At 41.2% G+C, this 16,599-nt stretch overlaps 1 protein-coding gene across 1 annotated transcript in view; it reads left to right on the top strand.

Annotated features, from left to right (window-relative positions):
* Positions 1-16,599, top strand: part of PLG (plasminogen) — a gene marked incomplete at its 3' end in the record, with an annotated part of 24,543 nt that overhangs the window by 2,378 nt on the left and 5,566 nt on the right. Inside the window, exons 2-12 of the mRNA XM_010282236.1 lie at positions 1,778-1,913; positions 4,287-4,393; positions 8,979-9,093; positions 9,940-10,079; positions 10,666-10,786; positions 10,909-11,027; positions 11,911-12,073; positions 12,678-12,808; positions 13,533-13,731; positions 13,952-14,118; positions 15,586-15,734. Of these exons, the coding sequence (XP_010280538.1) occupies positions 1,778-1,913; positions 4,287-4,393; positions 8,979-9,093; positions 9,940-10,079; positions 10,666-10,786; positions 10,909-11,027; positions 11,911-12,073; positions 12,678-12,808; positions 13,533-13,731; positions 13,952-14,118; positions 15,586-15,734 (1,547 nt within the window). The remainder of the gene's footprint in view (positions 1-1,777; positions 1,914-4,286; positions 4,394-8,978; positions 9,094-9,939; positions 10,080-10,665; positions 10,787-10,908; positions 11,028-11,910; positions 12,074-12,677; positions 12,809-13,532; positions 13,732-13,951; positions 14,119-15,585; positions 15,735-16,599) is intronic.

Genomic DNA, 16,599 nt, shown 5'->3' with positions numbered 1-16,599 from the left:
CCGGCTGCGGCTCTGGGTGGGACGGGGCTGCTCTCTGTCCCCGCCCGGCACCGGGCTGCGGCCGGGAAGAGGAGGGTCAGAAAAGGGTGAAGGAAGAAGCCGCCCCTCTCTTCGGCACGGCTGTCGGGCGTGAGGGGAAAGCCAGGGTCCGGTTCACACCCCGTGCGCCTTGTATTCGGCAGTCGGGTAAAGCAAGGCGCGGAAGCGGGGCGCGAGGCAGCGCCGAGGGGCGTCGCAAGGACCGCGGGCCAGCTGTCTGGCTGGGGTTGAAGCCGAGCAGAACGGGCAACTCCCAGCGCCAAGCGCTTGTCCGCAGGGTCATATGCTCATCTGATAGAGAAATGGTAAAACTCCCAGGACGCGTGCAACCCCAGGAGCCTGCCGCGGGAAGTGACAAAAGTCACGGTTTGGTGAACGGTAGCTACGTATTCAGAGAGCGCGTAGCTGTAACAGAAAAAGGAAATACTAAATGGCAAAATCCCTTACAAGAAGGGTTGTACTGGAACGTTTTTGGAGTTTACCACTAAACACAGCTTTCTGTTTTAGCACCCTATAGGTTTCACATGCATTTGTAACCCAGAGGTTGTTAGGTGAATTTATTTACCAGTTTAATGTCTTGTGTTAATTCACTGCAATGGAGGGCAAGATCTGCCACCTCGGTTATTAAGTAAGTTCAATACAGAGTTATTACAAAAGTGATTACAAAAGTGCTGAACTGAACATGAGCACGGTGATAACCCCGGTGACGGAGGATAGCTTGTTTCTTGCAAGAGCGTTTGAAAAGAGGCAGCTAAAATATGGTGCGGCAAGGCTCCTTGGTGTCTTTGACGATCTGGACAGGGTGAAATCGAAGTTTAAAAGTTTAACACTAAAAGTTATTTCACCTTACTTCAGCTTGTCAAGTATTTTGGTTTTCTCTGTCCGTTCAGATGTGCCATTACTAATAAGTCACAATTTCAGCTCAAAACGTACAGGGAGCTGTACAATATCATTAGTTTTGACTGTGCTAAACTCTGGAAAAGGGAATGAGTCAATGGATCCAAGGTGGGAGATAAGGGACCTGGAGGAAGCAGAGGTGATAAGTGAAGGGGCAAAGCAGAGTTTGCACTTTTGGGACAAAGAACACCACAACAGCAAGAAACACAAAGCCAAGAAAATCTGCAGCAGTGCAGAAAGAAGAAAAGACGTAGATGAAAGGCAGCAGCACTTGAGAGGATGAAGACCAGGATTTTGTCACAATGCAGTGTATGGGTTTGGGGAAATAGTTTCTCCCACGACTCAGTTCTCTGTTTAAAACTGCAATGACTGAAAAACTGGGGTGGCTGATAAAACCAAAGTCGTTCCATGTGGGTAGGTATCAACAATGGACAATCATCGTTTCACATCCTTCTTGAGTCCCATTTCTCCACTTTCTCCAAAGTATGGGAGACCAATATTTTCTTTTTGAAACACCTCACTCTTTTCGCTCCTTGGGTTGTCTTCTCTGTTCCCATCACTTTATAACCTAGGTTTGTGTTGCTTGCTGTGACTCTCAGAATGATACAAAGCGCTGTTCAAGCCATTTCTTTGTCCTGCCTTACGTGGGGTTTTCAGTGACGCTACCCTTCACCATACTAGGAAGGCAAGATTTATCCATATTTTGTCACCATTAACACAATTATTCCAGCAATTAAATGATGATGTTACTCAACTAGGTGGGAAAGAATTTAACATGAAAATTTGAAATAAATCATATCAGCTTTCACATTTTTACTTCTTTCTCTCTTTTTCCTTTTAGTGCAAGGAAACATACTAGACAGCTATGTGAGAACAGAGGGAGCTTGGCTGCTCAACCCAAAGAAGCAAATTTATAGGACGAATACTAAAGAAGAATGTGCAGAGCAATGTGAAACTGAAAATAAATTTACTTGCAGGTAATTTCCACTGGTCCCCACATAGATGTTTCATTGCAGATAATGGAGCAATCTGCCTTATTTATCAGCAGTCTGGACTTTTGAGGGATTTCTTAGGAATAAGTGTGTCTGAGGTTTGCTGGAAAAACAAAATACAAATAGAAACAGAATGCCTGGGACATATGGATGAAGACAGCAGAAATAGATAAATTAAGAAAATTATGTTGAATTTTTATTGGAAAATGTTGTGTCTCGCTGCACAGTTTGGCACACCGAAAACCAACTCGATACGGTTTTATCGAGGTTCTTGCACTCCTTTTGCAATAAAGAGTAATAATTAATTGCTTGGAAATTTAGGACAGTAATAATGGCTTTGCTTATGTTCATTGCATTGCCTATTATCTTGCAGATAGATAATTTTTTCTGAATTTTACTAGCCATCTAAACCTTAATGATCTTAAACCTTACTTCCAGCCAAGCCCTCCCTCTGCACTTGCATTTAACCAGGCCCAAGGGGCTAGAAAGCATGGAAGATGTCGACCGGTCTGTACCGCTGGTCTTTGCCCTGGCTCCTGCCTCAAGGGAGCCTATTGCTTTGAGCCTAAGGCTTCTGAGCCTCCTCTGCCAAAGCCTCAGAGCCCACTGAGCCTCAGCAGTACAGCAGGCAACTGGAGGAACGAGGACAGGTACCCGTCACTGTGGTGGGAGACTGTCCTCACGTATGAGGGAGGGAGGTTTTCTCTTCTAATCTTCACGAGTTCTTGACCCACCGCTTCTGCAGCATCCCTCTTTGAACTCAGCAGACTGACTGTCTGCAGGGCTGTTTCCAGCGCTTGGTTCTCCATCAGGCTTTTATTCAACGCAGGGATACCCTGGTGCTGACTTTCAAAATGTGTTTGATAAGTTTGTGTTTTAAATCAAAAGGGAAAATGAGACTTAATTTAAAGAGGTGTGACCCTGAAGGGTGACCGGGTTTTGCTGACCGAGTGTGTGAGGTACCACCCGCTGCCTTTGATCTTATTCCCCTCTCTGAAAACCACACAGAGAGGGCTGAGCTTCAGCAGTGCTTGTCTCAGGAGGCTAGGGAGGAAGGCAAAGAGGGCAGGTCTGTACATTCAGATTATATATTTATAGTTTGCGGAGTCTCATTGTTCTCTTTTGAGGCGTATTCCGACACAGTATCATTCCTTAGCCTCTGCCTCAGGTCTGAGCCTTCCATCACCTGACGCTGGAATAACATCAGGGCTATTTTGTCCTTGCCTCCCTCATCAATCAATTACTTGAGATCTATTACAATCGGTAAAGAACAGACGCTATCTGGCAGGGAAGGATCTGGGGGAAGAAAGGTAACTGCTAGGCAGGGCTTTAAGGCCACGCCAGCCCTGCAGCACCATCACATCAGTGCTTCAGACCGAGGAGTTCAGATCGGTACTTCAGACGTGTTATCCCAACCTTAGCAGTGCGGATCGGTTGGGCCTTGCTCGTTCGCTGCATCCCTACTTGTAAATTTAACGTTACTGAGCGCTGGGTCTGGATCGGGGGGAACAGTCCCCAGTCTCGTTTTGACCCAGGGCAACCAGCGCTCCCCAGACAGTGCGCAGGCACCGCTCCCAGCAGTGAGCCCGGGGTGATCCCTCTCCTTTGGGGAGAGGCTGTGCGAATTCACAAGTACAGGCACACCGGGATCGTGCCAGTCGGTATTGGGGCTACAGAACGGGCTTTGTCAGTATTTACATTGCTGGTACAGACCTACCCAGTGAACGCCGTGTTGCTATTGCTCTTGTTTCGGTTCGGAAAAGCTGGCCGCAGAAATTCCTTAGCCTGTCAGGAGTCGCGCTTAGGTGCTGTTGTAAAGGTCACACCATCTGCTCCAGTTTCGCAGACTTATAGACTAGGTACTTGCTGAAAAAACAAATGGCTGTGCTTTCCAAAGTGCTCATATTGCGTCACGTATGATGACACAGAACAGTAATCATGAAGTAATTTAAGGCCCTGGCTTGTTGTGTTTTACCTGAATACTGTAGAATGTCTCGCTTCTTGACCGACCCCTAATTTTTTTGAAATAAGGTCAAGGTGCCTTGTGCATATATCCTCTTCAGCTTGTTCTCTGGAGTCTCTGGCACATTATAAACCTTCTTTTTTATCCCTTGTCATAATTTGTTCATGTAGCTCCCTTTAGACCTAAGTTTGGTATGAAGACTTAGCAGCCAAAGTCACCACTGAAAATGGAAGATGTGATACGCAGGGATTTGTGATACATTACTCAGTCTTAAATATTACTGACGTGCAGTGCTTCCTGAAATTATAAGTGAATACTAGAAAAGGTGCTTAGGAAAATAATGCACACATCCAGCTATTGTTTCTTACGTTGCTCTCTCCTCTTAATTTCAACAGGGCCTTTTTATTCACCAGTAAAGACCAACAGTGTTTAACATTGGCTGAGAACACCAAAACAGCAGTGATATTCAGAAGAACAAATGCAGTTCTTTATGAAAAAAGAAGTATGTCTGTGTCTTTTTTATATTATTTCACTGAGATATGCTTTCTAGTGGGACTCACGTAACCCTATTGTAAATGGGGGCTAAGCCTTCGCCAGGTCAGACGAAGTGGGTAGGTCAGCCCTTACCTAACACCTGCTTTTTGCCACATTGCTTGTATAGCAGTGGTACCAATTTTTTCCCCAGATTAGTGCTCGAGCATTTTTCCTGCTCCCTAAATCCTAGGGTCCGCGAGGCAGAAAAGAGCACTGTTGCTCGCGGAAGGCAGAAGATGCCGGGAGTAATGGAGGTGTTTAAGGGTCCCTTCTCTCCTCTCCTTTTAAACCAGCCAGTAACCTACGGCTGCATCTTCCATGTCTCTGCTGAGGGTGTTAGGAAGAGTTACTTGTGCTGGCAAGGATTTCTGAGACAGACCTTTGCCCACTGGAAAACTGGTGGAAACTACCAAATAATTTCATTTGTATCACTAAAGAAAATTCACAGTTTACTTGGGTGGGACTCAAATTGACTTTCTTTTAGTTGCACACGTCGTCGGAAGTATCAGTGTTAACTATGCTTCAGATAAAAATGATCTATTTTTATCTGAAGCATAGTTATTTGTATACAATTATTATTATTTGTATTTTGTATTTTGTATTTGTATAGTTATTTGTATACACTATGCTTCAGATAAAAATGATCTATTTTTATAGTATTTGTATATTGTTATATGATGTTTATACTCTTCAGTTAATGAATTCGGTGAAACTTTTATCCTAATCTATACATTTATGATATACTTAATTTACGTGGTGAATTTTTGTATTCTCCTTTTGTACATGTTTAATTTCTGATCAGTTTTGTCATAGATGAGGATTATGTGAACTAAGTGTATTTGGTCTCCTATTCTCTCTGAAAATAGGAAGTCCGTCTTTAAGAAATGGCAACTATCCAATTTTTTTATCACCTCTTTTAAATATCTATCATCTTATGCCAGATGCAGACAAACGATTGGGTTGGAAGACTATTTTTTAATTACTCAAGCACTTTTGAATTAATCAAGCACTGAGCTCTTTCTGTGTACAGGGAAGAAGGAATATGTTTTATTTTTAATGTAACATAAGTTTCATTTTGTTGTTCTCTGACTTTAGTAATACACAAAGGAGAAAAGATCTTCTTTCTGATCATTCAGACATATAACATAATGTGGTAAACTTTGAATGGAATTACTACCGTTATGTGTTAAATGACTTCATGAACATTGCATTTCACCATTTGCTGATTTGTAACTTTTTAAAAAACATTAGTACCTTTGAGAATATTCAGAAATTGGAAACTGTAGTATCTACCAAGAAGTTGGTCTCCTTCATCAAAGGTGCATGAAGAGGAACAATGAACCAGGTTCTCAGCTGCTGCAAATCATGCGGTGGTTTCAATAGGCCAGTTTCTAACCAAAAGTCAAGAATCACAATAACTAGACTGTAAATACCAATGACCTCCAGAAAATTGCATCCTTACTCCTCTGTTGACCTGCAAAGGCTTGGGGGATAAGATAATGCTATGCATATAGCTCCTGCAAGAAGGTTTTATGCAGTAGTTCAATATCTTTAACTGGATTGCAGATGAGCACCGAAATGAGATTTTGTTCAGACGTTGTGGATATAAGGAAAATAATTTTTCACGGGGATGATGGGTAAGCACTGGACCACATTGCCCAGAGAAGCTGCGGAGCCTTCACCCTTGCAGGTATTGACTGGACAAAGCTCTGAGCAGCCTCATCCAGCTCGGAAGCTGGCCATGCTTTTTAGGGGGGTTTGGACCAAAGACCACTGAGGGTCCTTTTCAGCTTGATATTTTCTGAAGCCTACATCCAGTTGCCTTTTTTTCATGTATAGCTGATCAGTGGTTTAATGTTTTGAACATAAGGTATTTTTATTACATCCAGAAGCTGGTGGGAATTTCCCTGAACCATGGTTAAGTAATACTAAGAAATCTTCTGCCGTTCCTATTGCAGAAGGAAAACTGAATGGATCAACTGGCAAGTAACAAATTTTAAAGACTGAACAAATAACTTACACCTAAGTAATCCGTACTGATTTTGCTTCAGTCCTGTGATCAGGAGCTAGGCTGTGATTCTGGTTTATTTTTGAGACATCCTTTTGATTCGCTGAGGTTAGAACCTGGATGAGAGTCCTGCAATATTCAGTGAGGATTTGTTATAGCATCCTTTTAAGCTTTTTGAGGTGGTAGGCATGGATATTAGTTTCTTGGAAAACAGAACCCCATCAGTAAAGATGTGAAAAATTGTAGCTTTACATAACAGAAATGTCCAAAAATTGCACATCTACCTACAGAAAACAAAGGATAGGCCTAGGTATTGTGAACATGAAAAACATAGCGTATCGTGTTATGTGTCAGATGATTTCTCTGTTGCTCATCTCTTCATTTGTAGGGGGTCTCAAATAATAATGTGTCCGTTCTAATGATAATATCAATTTAATCTACTGTTACAGAACAGAATGGAAAATGTAGCTTTTCCCTATACAGATCACACTGTCTCCAGCAGCTGCTGCTGTCCTGATACTTCAAGGAAATTCCTTTCACATACCGAGATGCTTTTGCAATACTTTTGCTGTAACCAACATTTTTTTTTTTTCATTTTAAGCAATTACTTGATGAGACCTAATTGCTCTTTATCATTATGTTCAAAGAAAAGGATGACAATTAGTATAAAATTCACAGTTTTAAAAAATATTATTTCTATATTATGTGTCATAAAAAAGAAAGTTAACCTTCTCTGGCTTATAGAAAAACTGATAAGAACTAAAGCTAGCATTTGGGAATTGTTATCCACATATCTGTTTGTAAATAGTTAACCCAGGGGACATGGATTGAGTTTGGGGATCAAAGTTAGTTATTTGTCATCAGGCAGAAAAAAACCTAAAGGTTATATAAACGCTCAAAAGTTTATGCAAACAAAAAGAGTCAGCACTTGACTGATTCAATGTTCAGTTATTGAGGTTTTTAATGTTAATTTATTGCAAAATTGTTTGAGGGATCCAAATGGCTTCCAGCTAAGTTTCAAGAGTAAACTTGCCCATATACATATATACATTGAAATAAAGACATGCATAAAGGGACATCCATAAATCCAGATCTAAAGTACCTATTGGCCCACAGAAGAGCTGGACCTTATTTCAGATGCAAGTATTCGTTCTTTTAACTTTTGACAAGACAGAGCTGGGTAAAACGACACTGTTTCTCCAGATTTATATTAATTTTCTACTTTTATGTCAGCTTTGGTATAACTTTGACGCTGAGAAAAGCTGATGCAAAACTGCGTCTCCACAAATATCTGATGTGGACATTACTTAGAGACGTTGAGACAAGCCAGGTCACAACCTAAAAGACAGATTGCTTCACTGCAGCTAGAAAGGAGGAACTGTCTGATGAAATATGCCCTGTGCACAGAGAACTGTTAAATGAGTTTTCTGCTTAGTTTTCCAAGCCAGAGGACATGTTGCCTGACAGAGAGTGTCCCTAAGCTGCAGTTATAGAAGCTCTGAGGGTCTGTGCCAAGACCTGAGATCCTTCAGCCGTGCCTGGGCAGAGCCACCCCTTGTAAGCCTTCTCCTGCCTGGCAGCCACCAGTTCTTTGCCGGGGAAGGTGATTGTTCAGTCCTCTCAGGAAAATCTTAAAGGCTGCGATGGGGTTACGGTTGCTCCCTCCTCCTGGGAAAAAAATGGCAGCGTTGAGCTTTCAGTTCTCATTTAATTTAATGACTAATGATTTAAAACGATTTAATGTTTTCAAGGCTACTGATACACGTCAGGCTTATTCAGCATTAAAATTCCCTGAGGCTTATATAAAGACAGTATTTCACCGATAATTCTTTCACTCCTCCTTTTTCTTTTTTTTTCATGAAGGCCCTATGAAGTTCCAAAATCTAAGAGTATAAAAGCACATAAAATATGCACCTTCAACCAACTATCCATTTTATCCTCTGCAGCAGAAAGCCATTATTTTAGCATATCATAAATTAATTAAATCTCATTCGTGGTGAACTGTAATGGAAAAATGTCACCTGCATTTATGTGAACTTTAAAAAAATTGCTTATTTAAACTGGTAAAATGCTGTGTGTGTGCATCTGTGATTCTGTCCTTTTATCTTCTGCAGCTGAATTCAGGTGTTTGTCTTTTAAGGTTTGTTTTTAATTACTATGCATAACTATAATAACCATAACAGACAATGAAAAGAGAATGTGTTTCTATTTCATTATAGTGCATATTTAAATCTTAAAAGCATATTTTATTATTTAAATCTACTATAGAATATTCTCAAAAGGACTGGGTTGTGTTACACTTATTTCTCTGGAATTCTGGTTTGGAAGTTTTTGGCTTTCACATAAATTTTTCAATGCTAATGAATTCAACTTGGACATCAGATAACTAGTAGGTTTTTACATGAGCTGTCTCTTTTTGACAGCATAAGAAAGTAAAAATATGACCAAATGTATTTAAATGTATTAGCATGAAAATTGATTTTGTATATACTAAAATCCAATGGACACGTCATGATGCTGATTAATTAAACACATATCATTTCAGTTTATCTTCTAGAATGCAAGAAGGGAACAGGGGTGGATTACAGAGGAACAGAAGCTAAAACTCAGAACGGTGTGCCATGCCAGAAGTGGGTTGATAATGCCCCCCATAAACCAAAGTAAGACCTTTTTGAATATGTTTATATGTTTTTCTGAAATTTTGCAAAGCCATTTATATGCGCTAAGTAGTCTTATAAGCAATTTGTTTGCTGTTCAACATTTTCTTATGAAATATCTTGCCACACTTATCTAGAATAAGATAATTCTTTAATCTGAGTTGTAACTCAGAGACGTGCAGTTAGGGCTACATGATCAATGGGGACATTGTCAGTCTCGGCAGTTGTGTTTAAATTTTGTCATCCTTACATGAGCAAAACACTCAACAGGAAAGCATCTGGTTCTGCTGAAATGAGAATTTTCCATTAATCTTATGAGGCAAGAATATCTCTTGGCTAAAGGTATAGCATGTGGCAGATGAGATAGAGGTACATCATTTCATCAGTGAATCTATAGACAATTAACAGGGCAGTATTTCTTGTATTTAATGAAAAACGCCCAACTGCATTTATTTAGTAACCTCCTTCTGAGGTGGCATAGCATTCAGGTTACAGAGAACTCTCCCATTTCAGCAAATACCTTCTCATTGCATCTCCCAGGGAACATGTTCCAGAGGAGACTTTTCTCTACATGCTGAAAAATACCTCGGCTGGGCAAAAATTACTGGCAACTGAACAGCTGGAGTAAATGCAAGTGTTAAAGACATGACTGGCCTTAGAGGCACCATATTTCATGAAGTCCAACTCTTTAGCAATGGCACACAGTAGTAATTAGGAGAATTCTAATGAACAAAACCTACAAAATGGTTCTCAGATAAAGATTTCATTTTTAGAGAAATTTTTAGAGTCCTCAGATGAGCAATTGGGACATTTTCCTTATTCTCTAATCCCATTTAAATTTTCTTCCAGTTACACACCTGAAAAATATCCCAATGCGGGACTGGAGGAAAACTATTGCAGAAATCCCGATAACGATGAAAAGGGACCTTGGTGTTACACAACAGATCCTGCTACCAGATTTGATTACTGTAACATCCCAGAGTGTGAAGGTCAGGATATATATAGACAGATTTCTTTCCCTTTTTGCAATATGTGTTCAAGAATGTGAAGTTATTCGATACTTTTATTTTTAATCGAGTATTTGTTGCAAACCTGAGTTTAGTTCAATCTGAAAACTCCGAAGACATTTTCAACACCAACAAGGAAGATACCCAAAGACCCCCAAAACCAAGTCTTTTATTTTCCCTAGATAAAAAGATGGTATATGAGTGTATTCACATATCGTAATCCTAGAATTGAACCAAATGACAGTTGCTAGTGCAAAAGTCAATAAAATGTGACAGTGACAAGGCATATATTTTCAATTATAGTTTAGTAGCTTTAATTTAGCTTTTTTAAAAACTATATTCTACAATGTCGGGGTTTTTTAAAATTGAATACTATAAATGTAATCAACAAGTTGAGGCTCATTTTACCAAGAAAAATAAGCTTTTACTTTGCCAAAAAAAGACTGTCCTTCAGCTTTGTGTTCTGATCAGGCTCTTGAGCTTCATGTGAGATAAGCATGAGTGTTTATGGACCAATTCCTCATGAAATTTCTGTCTGTCTTGTCCTTATTCTGCCTTGCTCCTACAGTGGAGTGCATGCACTGCAGTGGAGAAAACTACCACGGAGTAGTTGCGACAACAGTGTCTGGGCTTGAGTGCCAGCGTTGGGACTCCCAGCAACCTCACTCTCATGGATACCTCCCGGAAAAGTGAGTCAGTCTCTGTGATGGGCTGTTTATCGACAAAGGTGGCCTGAAGACCACCCTGCCCCATACAGGGTAATCGCTACAGCCATTAGTGACATTTTTAAAAAATTATTTTTCCTGTTCAGTTTTCCAGAGAAGGATCTGAAGATGAATTATTGCCGTAATCCCGATGGTGAACCTCGGCCCTGGTGTTTCACCACCAGCCCAACTAAACGCTGGGAATATTGTGACATTCCTCGTTGCAGTGAGTCTGAGTTCTAGACTTCTAGACATAAAGACATCTAGACAGCTTTCATTCAGGGTGGTGCAAGGAACTAGAACAAATAGAAGAGGCCTCAAAGATAAAAGAAAGAATAAAAGACTGCTGACTTTTATCTCAAACAAAAAAATAAATAACCTTGAATTGAACTTGTGATAGCTCTTTTGAGGCTAGACATTTCTGTCATAGGCATTTCTAATGGTTTTGCCTGGAGCACATCTCCCTTCCTTGATGTGTTTTTCCATGACCAAGCATGTCAGTGGTTCTGATGTTTCTTCTAAGGTTCCTCTTTTGATGACGAACAGTTTTGCTCTTCCTGAAAATCTTTTGGCTTTTGTTTTGCTCTTCCGGTTCAACTCTCCACCTTTTCTATTTCCTTTTCCCCTAAAGGCCTTTGTGTCCTTGCCACAATACTTTTCCTTGGGGCTTCTCACCAGACCTCATTCTTGCTGTCTCTAACTCTCACGAGTTAAGGTGCTTCTCTCTTACATCTGCACCTATACCTGTACCTATCACGGCTGGGCCTGCCGCTTTCACCCCAGTTTTCCTCACAGTATCGCCACTTGCTCACTTTCCGGCTTTGTTTCAAGATAGTGCTTGGTTGTGTTGTGTCCTGGCTGTTGTAAAGGGCAGATGCAAATGCCTTTTTGGCAGTCTGACTGCTTGTGAAGATGTTAAAATGGAAGAAAGAAAAGTTAAGATGTTTTTAGACCTTCTCTCTGCCTTTTGGACTTTCCAAACATTTTGGTCTTTAAACCTTACCTGCAGAGCAAGTTAAAAGCCCACTTAATTATAAAGCTCAAAGTGGTTTTGGTTTTTAATATGTCTAGAAGGCACTGCTAAATTTCAGTTACTTTTTCTGCAATAGCAACACCCCCACCAGTTCCTGCACCAGGGCGTCAGTGTCTATCAGGAAGAGGAGAAGACTATCGAGGCACAATATCTGTTACTGAATCGGGAAATACCTGTCAGCACTGGAGTTCTCAATCTCCTCACAGACATGCTCGCACTCCTGAAAATTATCCCTGCAAGTACGTGAAACCTCTTCATTATTCAGATACTTCACAAAAAGTACCAAGGCACAGAATTGCTTCCTTTTTCTTCAAATATGTTGCAAAGTTCTTCAGTTACACCAGCATTCATCACCTGCTGGATTCCATCTTTTCCATTTTTTTGCACATTTTTTTTTATTCACTTCTTCATTCTTGGATACTAGTGTCTCCTCTTCTGACTTTCAAGCTCTGCTTGATTGACTTTTTCCCTCTTCAGTTCATCCTTTTACTGTATTTTTGTTTAGGTGAAGCAATGTGGAGTAAAAAAGTTGTAATTATGGTATTTGTTTGGGGGCTAGATTCTTTCATCCGATGGTTCTGCTGCGCTGCTCTTGGCCTCAAAGTACTACGTGAAATACAATCTCTTATTTCATCCATCAATCTAGCAGGTGTCTGGTTTAGCACACCCAAAACACCAGTGCATTACAATTATTCATCTAGTAAATGGCATCAGTAAATGACAGCAGAGTTACTCAGCAGTAAATGCAACAGTAAACTAGGCAGCAAGGTACATTCCCCTGTTGTTCATAACCTTTATTAGGTTTCCATGAGAGGCTTTTCTTAGCCAGGTTTTCTGTTTCAGGAGCCTAGAGGAAAACTACTGTAGAAATCCCGATGGTGAGAAGATGCCATGGTGTTACACTACAAACAGAACTGCCCGGTGGGAATATTGCACCATCCCCTCTTGTGATGCAACAGAGCCAGAGGCCCCTGGTAAGAACAACAGGAAACATCTGGAAGTGAGGGGTCATCATGGTTTATTTTGAAGAATCTTGGGTGGCTCTACTCAGTTGTGTTATTGCTGTCACTCTCAGTGTTGCTATGTATCAGTTGAACTCTTGAGCCTGGTGTGGAGCCCAGGCTGGTCTGTTCGGTCTGGTGGATAAGTGCAGAAGGTTTTAAGACACCTGCTGACCCAGTTCAGGAAGAATTGCAGTAACAGAGGTCTTTTCCTTTCGCCAAGTGGTGGTTCCCTCCAGCTGTAAATTTTTAAATGTTCCATGGAAAAGTTAATTAGCTTTACATGCCAGCTCCTAAAAAACTGAATCCAAAGCAGAGTCTAAGATAGTTTAAGAGCACTGAATCAAGACTCCATAAAAAGCAATTAAAAGAAAATTATCATTACACAAAGCAGTCTTGTTCCACACACGCATCTGTGGCAAAGACATTCCCCTACCCTGGAGAAGTTTTGATACATATGTGAACTATTTGGATCGTTAGATGAAATAAATCCCCATGTATCATAGTAGACTTGATGTACAAGTGTTTTTGATCTAGAGTATAATGAAATTTTTACAAACTTTTTTGAAATCTTCCTTTTGATCTACAGTCTGAGAAGGATTCTGTTACAGAGAGCGTGTTGGTGGTCAGTGAAGTACTCTGGCTTGCTGTTTTCTGTTGGCTTTCTATGCTCATGTATAAATATCAAAGTATTAAGATGCAAGGGACTGGTTTCTGTTATTCACTACAGCTGTTGATGTGCCTGAGCAGGCTCAAATTACTGAGGATTGCTATCAAGGCAATGGTGTGACTTACCGTGGTACAGCTTCTTTCACTCTCACGGGAAAGAAATGTCAAGCCTGGAGCTCAATGTCACCACACCGACACAACAAAACGGCAGACCAGTTCCCAAATGCGTATGTGTATTTCCCATTCCCATGTTCCATTGGACAATGATCATTCATGAATTCATCTTGACTTGCATCATCTTTATGCAACAGTGATTTTAAAGCTGGGAAGGGAGTGTACTTGATAAAAATATGCTAATTCTATAGCAGACCTGCTTTATAAAATTTTCTTTCAAGTTCTCCTTAGAGCAGAGGCATGGATGGGAATATAATATGCTTACATTTGTAGGGACCTGAAGCAGAATTATTGCAGAAACCCAGATGCCGATAGCCGCCCATGGTGCTACACCACCGACCCCAGTGTGAGATGGGAGTATTGCAACCTGAAGAGGTGTGATGACCATGTACCAGTGACTTTACCAAAACCTCCTCAGACAACACTGGAAACAAATCCTGGTGAGAATACTTCCCACTTCCTCAGAAATGTTTATAAGCAGCAGGCTGTTTTTTATCAAAACATCATCAAGAATTTAATGAGGATAAAATACAGGAAACTCTAGATAATTACAGAATTTAATATAATACTGTATCCACTCTCTTCATTTTCTGAACTTTCTTGTAGAATTTTATATCAGGGTTTTGGTATTTGATTTTAGATTAATGTCACATCTTTTATCTGCTACTTCTGGCAATATTGGAAACACAAAGAAACAGATGGCTAATAGTCTCCACACTATTGTGGGAAGGCTACTAGCAATGACAGCAAATATAGAGGTGATGGCATTTTGCTGGCAAGTGTTCCAAAAAAGTCTTTTCCTGTGCCACACGTTCACATTTCCAGGGCTCCATTTCCCACCAGAAGACAGCTGGCTTTTTCAATTCAGTTCAGATGCAACTTTCTTACGCAGCAGATGGTTAGAGTGCTGCAGCTTTCTTTTTTTTGCTATGACATGTTCTTTTGGTTAGAAGGCTAATAATTTTAGCTGAACATATACTACTGCTTTTTACCTACCGTAAAATGTAGCAGTAAATAAATATCAGTGTCCCTAAGGAAAAGGCTTTATGCGTGCATGGTCTTTGTGGTCCTGGCTTCTGGAGTCACAAAGGATCAACTGAATCTAGGCTGCTTTGATTTGCGACCATCCTGGTTTCAGGCAGGATAGAGCTGGTTTTCTTCATAGAAGCTAGCGTGAGGCGATGTTTTGGATTTGGGATGAGAAACTGTTGATAACGTGCTGATGTTTTGGGTTGTTACTCAGCAGTCAAGGACAGTCCAGCTTCTCGTGCTGGCCTGCCCGCGAGCAGGCTGGGGGTGCACGGGGAGCTGGGAGGGGACACGGCCAGGACAGCTGACCCAGGCTGGCCAAAGGGATATTCCATACCATACGACGTCATGCCCAGTACATAAACTGGAGTTGGCCGGGGGGCGGGAATCGCTGCTCAGGGATGGGCTGTCCATCGCCGGGTGGTGAGCAATTGCTGTATTGGGCATCACTTGTTCTTGTACATTCCTTTACTGGCATTATCATTGTTGTTATCATTGTTGTTTCTTTCTCTCTTGCTGTCCTATTAAACTGTTTTTATCTCAACCCACGAGTTTTTTCCCAATTCTCTCCCCCGTCCCACTGGGGGAGGGGGAGAGTGAGTGAGCAGCTGTGTGGTGCTCAGTTGCCAGCTGGGGCTAAACCATGACAGTGACTTTCATGATCATGAAGAAAATGTTTAAAATGCAACGAAATTAAAATGTCATTGTTAGCCATCGTTGACACCACGTCGTCCTTCTTTCCTTGTATACATATCATGTAGGATGTGTAAGTCCTAGTAGTATTTCCTCAAATTTATTTCTGCTTCACCATCACTGAGTATGGACGTGGCCCAATAGCTCACAGCTAACAGTCATTTCCTTTTCCTTTTTCTTCACAGACTGCATTAATGGTAATGGTAAAGATTATCGTGGCACAGTAGCAAAAACTGTAAGGGGCAGGACTTGTCAAGAATGGAGTTCTCAGAGACCTCATAGCCACGACTATTTCACTCCCATGACTCATCCAGGAGCAGGCCTGGATAAAAATGTAAGCAGCTGTTCATTTAATATTTGCTGTCATTGAGCCTCACCCATCTTCTTCCTGGTCCCTCAGCAAGCATTTCATGCCAGGTGTTTGTAAATTCATTTCTTTTCCTCAGTTCAATCCAAGAACCTGACCGTGCTAATTCTTGTTGACATGAGCAGTCTGTATTTCTGTGGGACACACAGATGCCCAGAAGCTCTGTTGAATGCTTCTGCAGCACAGCCAAGGGGCTTCAGACGGGCATTTCCTTCTCCTCACTGCTGAGGACTAACTGGAGTTGGTCTGTGGGCAGCATCTCTGCCTCGTATGCCAGAAAGAGCATCGGGGGTCATATATTTCAGTAGTAACAGTGACAGAGATGGCAAGGGATCCAATGTTCAGTGCAAGTTCCTTGAGATATATAGCTGATGGATTGCAGCCTCCATCCTCTACTAATTCCCCCTTCAGCCCTCCAACTTCTGCGAGAGCCCATGGTACAAGGATATGCATGCATCTGACCCATCCTGTAAGTCATTCTCCATCTCTAACCTTCATTTCCCTAGTCCTAACACATCTACTCATCACTAGCTCTCTAGACTTGTAACATCCCATATACAGTACTTGCCTGGTTTGTGACAAGCTCTGTATGTGGTATAAAGAGTTCGTTTGATGTTGACAGCTTGAACTATTTTTTCCCCAGGTACATGATTTTAGAGCTTGCTTTAGCCAATTCTCTGCTGGCATCACATACCCTGTATTGAATTCCAGCTCAGACTGGGGAAACTCCCTCTGAAAAGCTGCCTGCCATAACTTTTTGATTCTTGCATTTGGTAGTGACTCTTGGGGAAGGGAAGCAAATATTTCCTTCTTTTTCCTAAAACATTGGGTT

This window comes from Phaethon lepturus, unplaced genomic scaffold (assembly GCF_000687285.1).
Source record: "Phaethon lepturus isolate BGI_N335 unplaced genomic scaffold, ASM68728v1 scaffold282, whole genome shotgun sequence".
NCBI classification, from domain to species: Eukaryota; Metazoa; Chordata; class Aves; order Phaethontiformes; family Phaethontidae; genus Phaethon; species Phaethon lepturus.
The sequence above is the reverse complement of the archived record's forward strand: the minus strand, read 5'-3'. Positions and strand labels throughout refer to the sequence as shown.